Source organism: Nicotiana tabacum, chromosome 14, assembly GCF_000715075.1.
Source record: "Nicotiana tabacum cultivar K326 chromosome 14, ASM71507v2, whole genome shotgun sequence".
NCBI classification, from domain to species: Eukaryota; Viridiplantae; Streptophyta; class Magnoliopsida; order Solanales; family Solanaceae; genus Nicotiana; species Nicotiana tabacum.
In genome coordinates this window covers 92,171,154-92,184,296 of record NC_134093.1, presented here as the reverse complement: position 1 = coordinate 92,184,296, position 13,143 = coordinate 92,171,154, and the positions used below count along the sequence as shown (strand labels likewise).

The 13,143-nt window shown below is 40.9% G+C and overlaps 1 protein-coding gene across 2 annotated transcripts; it reads right to left on the bottom strand.

Annotated features, from left to right (window-relative positions):
- Nucleotides 1-3,472: 3,472 nt before the first annotated feature.
- On the bottom strand, nt 3,473-9,538 carry LOC107797221 (uncharacterized). 2 transcript variants are annotated; one of them, XM_075229749.1, is made up of 6 exons: nt 8,329-9,532; nt 7,262-7,726; nt 6,257-7,171; nt 6,095-6,166; nt 5,276-5,372; nt 3,473-4,688 (listed from the first exon to the last, which is right to left on the bottom strand). In XM_075229749.1, exons 1-6 carry the CDS (start codon nt 9,391-9,393, stop codon nt 3,715-3,717), a joined length of 3,588 nt encoding a protein of 1,195 aa, XP_075085850.1. In that variant the 5' UTR covers nt 9,394-9,532; the 3' UTR covers nt 3,473-3,714. The 2 variants fall into 2 exon arrangements, with proteins under 2 accessions (XP_075085850.1, XP_016475581.2); XM_016620095.2 differs by having other exon boundaries at nt 6,095-7,171; nt 8,329-9,538.
- Between the last annotated feature and the right edge of the window lie 3,605 nt (nt 9,539-13,143).

Genomic DNA, 13,143 nt, shown 5'->3' with positions numbered 1-13,143 from the left:
GAAGCACCGAGGCGTGCAAATATGAGAAGAGATATTAGAATCATCAAGAACTAAAGTTGAAAAATAAAAATGTTTGGTAACACCTTACCCGGTTCAGCGCATGTTGTGCTTCGTTGAACAGGCATGGCGCATCTACCTTATTAATTTTTGCCTGGTCTTTATCGGTTACCAGGCACCGGAGGTAGCTGGCTACCCTGACAGGGGCGGAAAGAACCCGAGCATCCTCCGGGACGGTGATAACGATTGATCGCTTCCGGCCACGATCCGTGCTCGGAGAAGCAAATCGGTTGATCAACCTCGGGCTCGAATTCGACCCGCCGACCTCAAAGGATGGACTTTTCCTCGGCACCTCTAAGTCACCCAATCCCGTGAAGTCCTCCAGGGCGGATGAGTCTACACCGTCAAAGAAGCCTCGGAGGGGATCATCTACTCCATGGACCCCCTCATTAGATCGCTCCTTCGTCGTTCGGGCTTCATTGAACATTGATTATGTAAATGAAGGCGATCCCGAAAAATATATAACGTCGGGCGGGGCAGAGCCGGCATCTTGAGAGTTCTCGGCCCTCACTTCGGCATCAGCCTCACGAACCTGAGGGGGATTAGCTTCCGTCATTTCCCCCTCGGCTGCCATCCGTTCCTCGGGGATAGACGGCTCATGGTCCACAAAGATTTCATCCTCCTCGGGCTCGTCCCTGAGACAAAGGAGTGAGTTCGAGTCAAGCACTCGGGAGCTGGAGGTTTCCTTTGTCTTACGAATCAGCCTCCCTCTTTGTTTCTTTTTCTCCGAGCTTGGAGAACTCGGGGCCCTCTTCCTTTTCTTCTCCCCTGTTGTGGCTCGGGGCTGCCCCGAAGCAGAGGGATCATTGGGCTGATCCTCGCCCCCTACCAAGGGACTGAGCTTGATGGTCTTGGGCAAGCCTGCAAAAAGAGTAGAGCCAATGAGGACATAAGTGCTGAAAAGGAACGTCTAGAACTGCTTATTCAAAGAGAGAAATCTTACAATGAGAACGGGCTTCCCAGCAGCCCTTTCGAGAGCTCGCGCCATGAGCGTTCGGCATAAGGCATCTGCGAATAGATGGCATTGATTCACTCTTTGAGCCGAGGGATGGCGTTTGGAACTCGAGCAAGGGTTGCACCACAGCAAACATCGATGAGAAAAGGGAAGATAAAACATAAAATCGACATTCGGTAGGAGGTGTACTTACGTCATACGTTCCACTTCTCGGGAAACGGCCTCCACTCGGCGGGTATCAGGTCGGCGGTCTTTACCCAGACAAAACATCCTTGCTAACCCCGATCCCAGTCCTCGTCGATGCTTAGAATAGGGCTTTGCTAGCCCGACGTATAAGCTTTATCAGTCCCCCTCGGAAGATTCGAGGACTGTATAAGCGGAGCAGATGATCGATGGTGAATGTGCACGGATCGATTTTATTCACAAAGAATCGGAGGAGAATCACGATCCTCCACAGTGATGGGTTAATTTGGCCGAGGCACATGTCGTACCTCCTGCAAAAGTCCAAGATGACTGGGTCTAGCGGGCCCAATGTAAAGGGATAAGTGTAAACACTTAGATATCCCTCAACATGTGTAGTGATATCGTCATCAGGCCCGGGAATCACTACGTCATTATCTGTCCAGTCGCAGTCCTTTCGAACCGTAGGGAGAACGGCCTCAGTGATGGAGCAGATGTACCGAGACACCGCCTCTCACCGGCCTTGAACAGAAGAAGGTTTTTCAACCTTGAAGTCATCATTGATCGAACATCCCCCGGGGACGAACATTCTCAAGGGAGGCTCAGGTGCCAGTTCATCAGCGGCCGCACCTGGAACGGACTTCTCGAGGAAGACCACATCAGGGGCAGTCTCCTCGGCCTCAGTGGTCGGCCGCGAAGAAGAAGGAGCATCTTTTTGGGGAACGGAGTTGGAGGTTTTGGCCATTGTTACCTGGAAATGCCTGAAAAAGGTATGGGAAAGGTTGAAAGCTTAGATATGTTGGCTTGAGTAGAAAATGAGTAAAAATCTTGCAACGTACTGAGGGATCTTGAGTAACGGGGGTAAAAATGCTAGAGTATAAAAAAGGGTACTGAATTTCTAAAGGCACGAGGGTAAAGGTTTGGACGTAAAGTAAAAAATGAACAAATGAGGGGATATTTATAGGGGCCTCACGACGCTTCGCGTCCAGGAACAGCCAACCGACGGCTGGCACACATTTGAAGTCATAATGACATGACTAACGAGACATTTTGGGTTTCTTGTCGCTTCTGTCACGGTGTATTGAGGATGGAATCGGAGAGCTCATGTCGTTTCTCGTCAAACTTACTCTCCGAGAAACAAGGAGACTATCTATATACTAGTAAAACCGGGCTCATAGCGCACCCCAGCTTCCAATAGGATAAACAAAGCTCGAGACATTATGACGAGGCACCGGAATCGAGGCAAGGGTCTCACCGAGTTAGAGTCCGAGGGCATGACGCCTGTCCTCGAGAATATCGGGGTCGTAATCCAGGATCGGTCCACATCTCAAAAGACTTCAGTTAAACAGAAGATTATTTACCTTTTACAGAATTGTACCTAGAATAGGATTCCCCTACTATATAAATAGGGGTCTGACTATTCATTAAGGACATTATGACACGCATCCCAAAGCGATACACTATTATTTTCACTGTTATTCATAACTTTTTTCTTGTTCATCAGTACTGACTATTGTAAACCCGAATCAAGGGTGAATATTTCACTAAGGCTGGAATCATCCTCCTCACGTGGTTTGAATTTACTATATCTTTATTTGCTCAATCTAACTCAATTTATCGTTTTATATCAAATTAATCCGCATATCCTTAAAACCACTTACAAATTTAATTGTTATCCAATTTTGAGGGTAAACAAAATGTAGCACAAAACCCTCAACTGTGTATTTTTCATACACATGTTTTAACTTAGTTTATGTGAATCGAAAAAGAAATGTTACACTAAGTTAACGGCAAAAGTGAAAATAGTCATGGCCATAGACGTAAACGTCCTTACTTTATAAAGACACAAAGAAGAGCTTCACTGAGCTCTTTAACTTGCTACTCATTTCCTTTTTGACCTTGCACAAGATAGCAAGGCATCAGTGAGCTAAATATTTTAATCTATGACATTTTTGGTAACATGATCCAGCTTGAGTGACCCATTTTTGCAAAGTGTGTCTATAATCCACAAAAATAAATACGTTTTATACTCTTTTAGCCTTCCATATGCTTGAAAAGCAAGACTCAAATTCTAACAGCTTATAAATAGACAAATTCGCAGCATCAGCTAAATATCAAATGGCTCACAGGCAACCGCACCGCTGGTTCTTTAAGGTAAAAACAACACATCCTTGCCCAATTAGCAACGTGGTAATTGGTCTGCACATTTTCCCTCCCTTTATGTACAATATGAATCCTGCATCAACAATCTTCAAGAGGCGATGTGTTAGTATGCTCGTATTGGCAGAGACAAATAGGCTGATAGTGTAGTGTTGTCACATTCCGAATAAATACATATAAAACATATATACATATATCTGGTTGATTTACACCAAAATCCAGTACTGCTGTTCAAAAAGCTATCAAGCTCTCCCTTTATCAGCCTGACCACTGTCCGTTGCCCAATGTCCACTCATCCATTGCTCTCATGTCCCACGGTTGCAAGAAGTTTCCACAAGTCGTGTTTAAGATGAGAAAGCAACCTACTCTTCTTCAAAGGAATTCCTCCCATCATCAGATAAATAACATTTCCAAACAGGTTCAACCAATGCCCTTGCACTCTGTAACACCTGCCTTGCATCCTCACCGTTACATGATTCTTTTTCCAACTCCAATTGATGGTAGATCTGCTGGAGGGATGTCAACATTGATGTAAGTTCCTTCCACTCTCTTTCCTCATGTCTGACTAGCTTAACACACACAAAATGCAGGAGCCCCAACACAACATCAAAATTCTTGCTTTTCAGCCCAACCAGCAAATTGTTCAATAAAGTCAGCCCAACTGCATCCAGCACATTATGGTTAGCTCTCAACAGCTGAACCATTACGTTTACAAGTTTCTTGAATGTCTTGAAGCCCTCCATCTTAGAAATTCTATCAGGCTCCTCATCAGAACTTATATCTTGTTGTTCAGCCAGCTCAGTCCTTGCTAATGTGGATACCCATAATGGAAGATCATCTTTTGGATTAAAAGAACTAGATTTGCCTCCTGGAATCTGCTTCATCAGGTTTAAAGATCCTAATGCCAGAATTAAATCAGGAACCCATGGTTTGACTGCAGGAAAAAGACGAACTGCATATCCATAGCCCAAGTACTCTTCAATCGAAACGTAGAGGTTTAACAGTTCATTGGCAATGTCAAAAGCTCCCAATAAGGGTTGTGACGCTTCAGAAAAACTCTTAAGCACTACATTCACCAACTTGGCTACATATGTGAAGGAACTCTTCAGACAGAGATATATCTCTTTCAACATGTCTTCCGTAAATTGCAGCTCCTCACCAGAATGTTCCCTTAAACTTGAGATGATAAATTTAATGTATTCCAGAGTAAAAGATAGGCATTCCTCCTGGCTTTTATCGACAAGATCCATCGTAAGAGCATCAGCAATGAACTTCAGCACTGCAGTTAGCATCTTCACCACATTCAATGTCCTCTGTTGTTTAGCAAAATCAGATCCTGGGTACATGTTGTATACAAAGATCAATTCAGTTCATGCATAGGCCAAAAGAGAAAGGAATAAGCTGCCAAAAGGATTGTTAATTTAGACATAACTTTTGAAGTTCTACAGCAATTTTGCAAATAAGGTGGTTTAAGACTAAAATGTTCATGCAGGGCCACATTCTGATCTGAGGAAAGCTAAGAGTTTTAGCATACTGAAAGGCCAATGTAAGAGTCTGAATGTAGGACCACTAAGAACATCATAGTGGGAATAAGAAACACTACGAACATTTTGTAGTATTGGGACTTTCTTACCATAGAGGTTTTCTAAATCAAACAAGACAACTCAAACTCTTTATCATAAACTAAGCCTAATCTAATATTCACCAATAAGTTCACCAAATATGTAATAATCAAGGTCCAATGGCAGCTTTGACAACTACAAGCACACATTATTGAGAGATCAAAAGATATACAAAATTCCAAGACCAAATATATCAGATGATTTATTCATCACATTCTAAGCCCCACGCACAAAAAGAAAAACTCTATTTTGAATTGCATCTCACGAAAACTAGTCTACTAGAGGGAAAGGAAAAGCTAACCATCACCGCCAAGGTCAGATAATTCACTAGATGGTATCCCGAATAGCTTATTTGTGCAGCCAAGAAGATGATCCATTGTCAGTTCCAATGCCGTTTCCTGGAAAATCAAACAAAGCATATGACGAACATTTCCAGTAAAGAAGTGTGAAGATCAAATCACCAACATGTAAAGGTAAAGTTAAGTCATTTCTATGTGTTAAGTATAGATTTTCTCATGAACAAAGGACATGGAGCAAGAAAGATAAACTTGCTAATGTTGTATGTAATGAACTAATCAACAGATATTTTGACCTTACGCAGAAAGACTTTCACCAAGAAGAAAACTTTGAAACAAAACAATCTCAATAAACATGAATTGCATTCTATAACTGAAGCTATGCATTAATATGATATTTCTGTTCAATTACTCAAAGCAATATTTTAACTCTCAAAATATTAATAATATGCTGCATAGATAGCTTAAGTGAAAGCCTTAAATTTGAAACTGATCAACTGTAACTGAAACAGGGACATTTCTGCATCCAGAAACAGTTCATTGAAATGCTGATGGAAACATAAATATGAGATCTGACGCATATATCTGAACACCAACTAATAATATCTACTCTATTACTTATGCTGCAAAAAGTCGGTGCCACTTATCCTTTAAGCCCCAGTACAATTATATGAACCCCTTTAATACAGACGAAACACAAGATGGAACTATGTACTGAATAAAAGAATAATGGAAAGAAAAGAGCAAATGCTGGTTTTAATTTCTTGAACCATATCTATTAAAAGTTTCATTGAAGCAGAGAGCAACAGAAAAGCACAACTCACCTCTGATGCTTCATTAGTAGATTCCGTTCTACGCTTCTTATTGACATTTTTGTCTCCACCTAAGTTGTTGTCCTGAAAAGACATGTGAAAAGCAAGAGCTGTGTATGCCAAAATTGGTGACAATCTCATATAATCACATCGTGTACATTGTAGAATGCTAACTTCAGATATGGCCTTCAAAGAAAGGAATATAGTCTCTAAGCTTCCACTGCGTAGAATAGCATTTCTTGTATTTTCAGATAAAAGGAGGTCCTTTATCTGCCAAGCCACTCCTACAGTGATTTCATACTCTTCCTTGAAGCTACATTTAACCTTACCGAACATCTTTTTCTCCTTCACATGCTTTGATTTAGAGGAGAGCTTGATGGAGGACTTAGTATTCCCCCGTTTAGTTGACGGAACACTGAATTTTACCAGTTCTGTTCCAAATTTTTTGTGGCATTGGGAGGCAGTTCTTTGCAGAAGCCTAGCTAGAATTTCAAACATCTCGTCAAACCAACTGCAAGATAGCATCATCTTGTGGACAGACCTTACCTCAGCTTGCTTTTCTAAAGAATTGGATAAATCTCCGCAATTTGTTACCAAGGTCATGCATTCATCGAAAAGGTCATCAACTGCATCTGGACAGATACTTGAAATAATGTTACAGACAGAGGCCTGGGCACATGCTGAGGTTGCAACACCAAACAATCGCTTGAGTCTTTCACCAGACAATTCCTCTTTAAGTTTAGTGTGATAAGATCCATCACGTACAAGATAGATACAGAGGTGGGAGGCTGCAATAATTGAACCATCAATCTGCTCCTCCTCCAGCTTGCCAGGTGATACAACCAAACTGATAAGAATTTTCAAAAGTTCCATCCATGACTGTAACGAGATTCCTTCCGACACAGCAAATTCACAGAACCTTGCACCAGCCAAAGGACACCTTTTTAAAAGTGTGACACAACGCTTACATGCTTCTCTCAGGTTTACTTTTGAGGGGAAGTATGAAGGAAGGAGAAGCTTAGTGAGTTTTTGACCAATCATTGGTTGGTCATTTGCAAGTGTAGACAACAAAAGGTCTATATGCACAACCTGCATAACAAAAAGTTAAATTGACTTAAGAAGAAAACTTCAATTATCCGGGGATTGTGTATGTTTTAGGTTATAAAGTTCAGACCATACCTTGTGAAACTGAAAATTTCTTAAATCAGTTAAAGTGAGAAGGAGATCTACAACTGCAGCACGAACTGGAGGAGAAGTATCAAGAATCAAATTACCCATTCTAGGTAAAAGCACTTTAAGGACCTCGTGAGAATGGGGGTTTCCAAGTAGGTATATCATAGCATTTACTGTTGACAACCTAACCTCAGTGCATTCATCGTGTATCATATGATCAAAGATTTTGGTAAGAGTTTTAGTGATTGTTGGTGAAGGGATAATTTCCCAAAACAAATGAAGAATGCGGCAACAACCTTCAACTGCTACAGCCCGCACATCAGGGCACTCATCCATTAGTAATCTGTCCAGCAGAAAGAACTGTTTATCAAGGAGTGTGTCTTTCCCCTCCATTGTAGCATCAGGATCTTCAAGAGGGAATAGGTCAAGAAATAAGTGCAATGAATTTTGTCGGACATTTGAGTTTGCAACCTACCAGAAAAGCAGTTGTATTATGAGTCTCAATTATTCATAGGCATAAAACTTTGTGCTGGATAAAGAAGTTGGACTGTCAAAAGAAAAACACTATAGCTCAAGATATGCTATGAATTTTCTAATCCATCCCATTGGTAATACATTAAGCATCAAAGAATTAGCATATTGGGAGAAGAAACTAAATAATGAGCTGCACCGTCGGTAGTTTCTTTAGATATTATTGAACTAAAATTTCAAGTGACAGAATCCTAAAGGGCAAAGACCAAACAAAGAAACAAAGGATACAATTTGAAACCTTTGAAAATGGCAATTCTTTGGAAAACAAGACAGCAATTGTCAATTAAGCTCTTCAATCCCACTAAGAAATTAGAAATACATAAAGTTAAATGCATTCTGACAAAGTTTTCTATTTACAAAACTCAAACCCAATGAAACTCGTGATGAATGGTGCACGGCATCTTATATCTGAATACTCTAAAATGCAATCATAGAGCTGAAAACTTTTCAAGTGGAAATCTAGGATCATTAGGATAAGTTAATAGTCGAGTACGATACACAAGTTTTACGGTGTCATAGGGCAGTTAAACTATAACCAGTACCTGCAAGGATCGGAAAATGACGGGCTCGGCAAGACGAAAAAGGAGCTTCTCAACACCCTCTGTAGTTCTCTGATTAACAAAACCCCCTAAAACTTTTCTAATAGACACAGCAAGCTCCCCTGAACTTGCATGTATACAGCTATCTATCAACCCCTGCAAGAAGTTGTTCTCAATCTCATCCTTAGACAGCCCTTCGGCTGCCTGCCACGCCCGAAAAAGAACCTCTCCATATGCCTCCAACACAGACTTACGCCCAAATGGGATCTGGGATTTAAGCATAGCCAATGCCTCTTTCAGAACCTGCAAACTCAAACCAAATGTAAACGCGATAAATTTCCTCCCATCCTCCGTCTTCAAAAACAGAGGCGAAATCACACAACGCATCATTAAATGCTTCAAATCCTCGATACTCTCATCCTCGAAATCTAGCAACGTAAACGCCTCTCTTAGCATATAAACCCTATGCACATACACTTTCTTCTTCAATGTCAACGCCCTCGACAACAGAAACGGCAATGACTGAGAAATTAGAGTTTCTTTCCCACATAAATCCTCCTTCCACCACTCTTCACATAAATTAGCAATTTCAGATAACAAAACAGAATCAGACTCAAATAAAATCAAATTATCATGTAACTCTCGAACCGCCGGCAATAAATCAGAATCAGAAAAGGCCTTTTTTGGATGAGAAACACATAAAAACGAAATGTAAGCATAAAAACGAAAATTTTCAACGAGCAATTGCGTCTTATCTTCGTTTTCTTCTTCGCCGTTCCTCTTGTTCCGCGCAGATCGACGGAGCCGTTTCGTCGGCGGCGTTTGAGGAGATAAAACGGCGTCTTCGGTGGAGTTAGAATCAGTTAGGGTTTTGTATTTCCTGATAGACTGCGAGATTGAGTGGTGTAGGGCGAGAGGAAGAGTAGTAGTGAGATCTGACGAAGAAGTGAGGGTGTGAATTAGGGTTTTGAGTGAGGGTTTAATGGATTTATTAAACCCTAATTTTGCCGTTGACGAGAGGAATTCTTGCGCTGAGGTTTTGAGCGAAGAACGAAGTCTTTTCTCCATTGAAAGTGATGCAAGATCTTCAAATTTTTCCGGTGCACTTCTTGTTAGTGGTTATTTACTGGTGTAGATGAGTTCTTTCTTGTGTGTGTGAGAGAGAGAGAGGAAATGGGAGACGTTGACACTGAGGTTCGAATTTGAAATTTGCAATTGGCGCTTATTATATTATTATTATTATATTATATTATTATTATTATGATGTTGCTCTATTTGCGCTAGATTGGCTTATTTTAAGTGTCTTTTAAGCATAAGTTATAAGTTAGAAATTCTAACTTTTGGCTTATTTTTGTTATTTTAGCTTTAAAACAAGTGCTTAAAAGCATTTTTTACTTTATCCAAACATTATAAAATGACTTAAATGCAGTTATGACTTAAAAGTACTTAAAATAAGCCAATCAAAAAGGGTTCTAAGTTTTCTTTTACCAAACTTTATAGAAACTTTTTTTGGTTTGTCTAAACATGTAAAGTTGACATCAATTTTCATTTTAATACATTAACTAACCCTTGTATCTATTCGACACTTTTAACCTGTTTGGCTAGACTTTGTGTAACGATCCGATCAGTTGTTTTGCTTTTTAGATCCTCGTTCCCCTATTTAAGACTCCTCATACGTGCATTTACTGCTTTATGACTTGCGGAGATGGTTGGTTCAGATTTGGAAGGGTTCGGGTTGAAATCGAAACACTTAGTTTCTTAATATAGACCCATAATGGCCAAGATTGACTTGAGGCAACATTTTGAGTAAACGGCCTCGGAATCGGGATTTGACTGTCCCAATAGGTTCGTATAATGATTTTGTACTTGGACATGTGTTCGGATCGGTTTTCGAATCACCTGGGAGCATTTCGGCGCTTAATGTTGAAAGTTGGCGCATTGAAGGTTTTCAACTTCTTATAGTTTGATTTGAAGTAGGCTTTTGGTGTTATCGAGATCCGTTTGGGATTCCGAGCCTGAGAATAGTTCTGTATGGTGATTTATGACTTGTACGCAAAATTTAGTGTCATTCCGAGTAGTCTAAGTATGATTCAGCACGTTCGGAGTAAGTTGGAAAAAAACTTGAAGTTCATAAGTTGATTCGATTTGGTTTTGGGGTACGATTCTTAGTTTGATGTTGTTTACGCATTCTGAGGGCTCGAGCGAGTCCGTTTTATGTTTACGAACTTGTTGGTATGTTTGTTCGAGGCCCTGGGGCCCCCGTGTAGGATTTGAAGGGTCGACGGAGCTTGATTGCTCTTTAGAGAAGAGCTAAAGGTGGCTAGCATCTAGTGCATTCGCACCTACGGTGGGAACGACCACAGGTGCGGCGTTTTGTTCGCAAAAGCGAAATGGAGGGGAGTCAACGAGGTCCGCAGAAGTGAAGCATTTCCGCATAAGCGAACTCGCTTCTACAATGAAGAGGTGTGCAGATGCGGAGAGAGGCAGCCTGGCCATGGTCGTAGGTGCGCGAGGCGAGCCGCAGAAGCGGGCTCGCAGATGTGAGACTTAGCCACAGGTACGGCTAGTCACATGTCGTGCATGTTCCGCAAATGCGGACATTCGACTGCAGGAGCGGTCCCGCAAAAGCGGAGATTCTTTCGCAGGTGCGGAAAACCGCTAGGCAGAATGGGAGCATTTAAGTCGAGACTTAGGCTCATTTCTTCATTTCTCTCACTTGTTGATCGGATTTAGAGCTCTTTGAGGAGGAATTTTCACCTAGCACTTTGAGGTAAGTAATTTCTATATAATATGAGTTTAAATCATGCATTATGGGTAGATTTTAACGTAATAATTATGGAAATTATAAGTTTAGTGTTAAGACCTAGGTCTTTGATAAAAATAGGATTTGACAACGAAAATGGTTGTGGAATTGAGTAGAAATTATATATTTGGGTTCGTGAGGCTATGGATAATATTTATCTTTGAAAATTTCCGGAATCCATGCACGTGGGCTCGGGGCCGAATTTTAGGAATCTTCCAATTTGAGTTGGGTTATGATTCTAGAAGCTAAATTATGAACTTTTGAGTATATTTTGATTAATTTATATAATATTTGAGTAGTTTTGGATTGTTCGGCATCGACTTGGGGCTTTTAGAGCGAATTTGTGGATCGAAAAGTGAGCTTGGGAACAAGGTAAGTCTCTTGCCTAACCTTATGAGAGGGAATTTACCCCATAGGTATTTTAATTACTATTTGCTGCTAATTGTGGGTGCTACGTACGCACAAAGTGACGAGAGTCCGTCCGTAGCTACAAATCATGCTTATGTCCAGGTAGTTTTAGGACTTTAACATATAATATTTGTATTATTTGCACTCTACTAGTTAATTTAAGTGCTTAAATTATATTGAAACTTGATAAAGGATTTGTAAAAACCGAACTTCATTTACTTTGAGTTTTTGGCGGGTTACTTGACTGTTGGTAGAAATTGTGCCTCCTTGTGTATTAGTCCCGTAGTAGCCGTTAAATCGGAGTTTGTAGAGTATTCTCTTCTTGTGGAGCGAGTCGAACGCCTCGACAGTATAATAGATGATTTATGGTTCATGTTTGTCGACCCTCGGCAGTGTACACGTTATTCTAGATCAAGCCGTACGACCTTAGCATAAATCGTGCGTAATAATGCTCGGAGTCCGATTACACTTGATATTACTTTCAATGACTTGAGAAATAATAATTTACTTGATGGCTCATATTTGTTGAAGTTAGTAGGTGCTAATTAGGAGCTCTTAATTGACATCTAGTTAAAGAGTCACTTATTTGCTGTTCATTATTGCGTTATTATTATTGATGTATTTCATGCTTATTTAGAATTTCTATACTTTATTTATTGGCCCATAGTAAGTATCGATATCGACCCCTCGTCACTACTTGTTCGAGGTTAGACGAGATACTTACTGGGTACATGTTGTTTATGCACTCACGCTGCACTTCTGTACTAATCGTGCAGGATTTGAGGCAGGTGCATTTGGCAGTCATTCAAGTGCATACCCCCGTTACCCCGAGGCGTAGTGGTGAGCTGCTCTCTGTGTCTGTTCTGTAGCACCCGCAGTCTCTCTTTTGTAATTTATTTTTCTGTCTATCTATTCCACACAGTAGTATAGATGGTTTTTGTATATTCTACTAGTTTCTCATACACTTGTGATACGGGGTTTTGGGAATATTATAGTAGACACTTTCTGGTTTTGAGTATTAAATTCATTGTATTTACTCTTTCGTTAGTTTGTTCTTTACTTTACTATAATTTTCCACTAATTATTTTCTTAATAAATAAAAATCAACTACTTTGAAATTATTAAAAATAACAAATACATGACTAGTACATCGTTGGCTTGCCTAGCGTCGACGTTGGGCGCCATCACGACCTATAGGACAAATTGGATTATGACAACTTGGAATCTGAGCACCAGGTTCACGTAGGTCTCACAAGTCATGAGCAAGCCTAATAGAGTCTTGCGGATTGGTGTGAAGACATCCGTACTTATCTTCGAGAGGCTATAGGGTGTTAGGAAACCTCTCTTTCTTCATCTCCTATAGTGTAGTTAATGTTATACTAAGTATCTTCTCTTATTATCTCACAGATGGTGAGAACACGCGCATCGGATGTTCCTGACCATGGAGGAGCTGCTCCCCCTATTGGTAGAGGCTGGGGGGAGGGGGGGGCTCCAGCTATTTCCAGAGGATGAGGGCGCCCTAGAGTTGCTCCAGTCGTGCCACCAGTGGATCCAGTGGAGGATCCTGTTATTGAGAAGCAGGGCGAGGTACCTGCAACTGAGCCATC

Coding starts and splice junctions, on each gene's coding strand:
- LOC107797221 (XM_016620095.2), bottom strand. CDS start 9,393: ATGGAGAAAAGACTTCGTTCTTCGCTCAAAACCTCAGCGCAAGAATTC. Junction 5,373..6,094: donor CTACTAATGAAGCATCAGAG/GTGAGTTGTGCT, acceptor TTGATTTTCCAG/GAAACGGCATTGGAACTGAC. Junction 4,689..5,275: donor ATCTGACCTTGGCGGTGATG/GTTAGCTTTTCC, acceptor ACATGTACCCAG/GATCTGATTTTGCTAAACAA.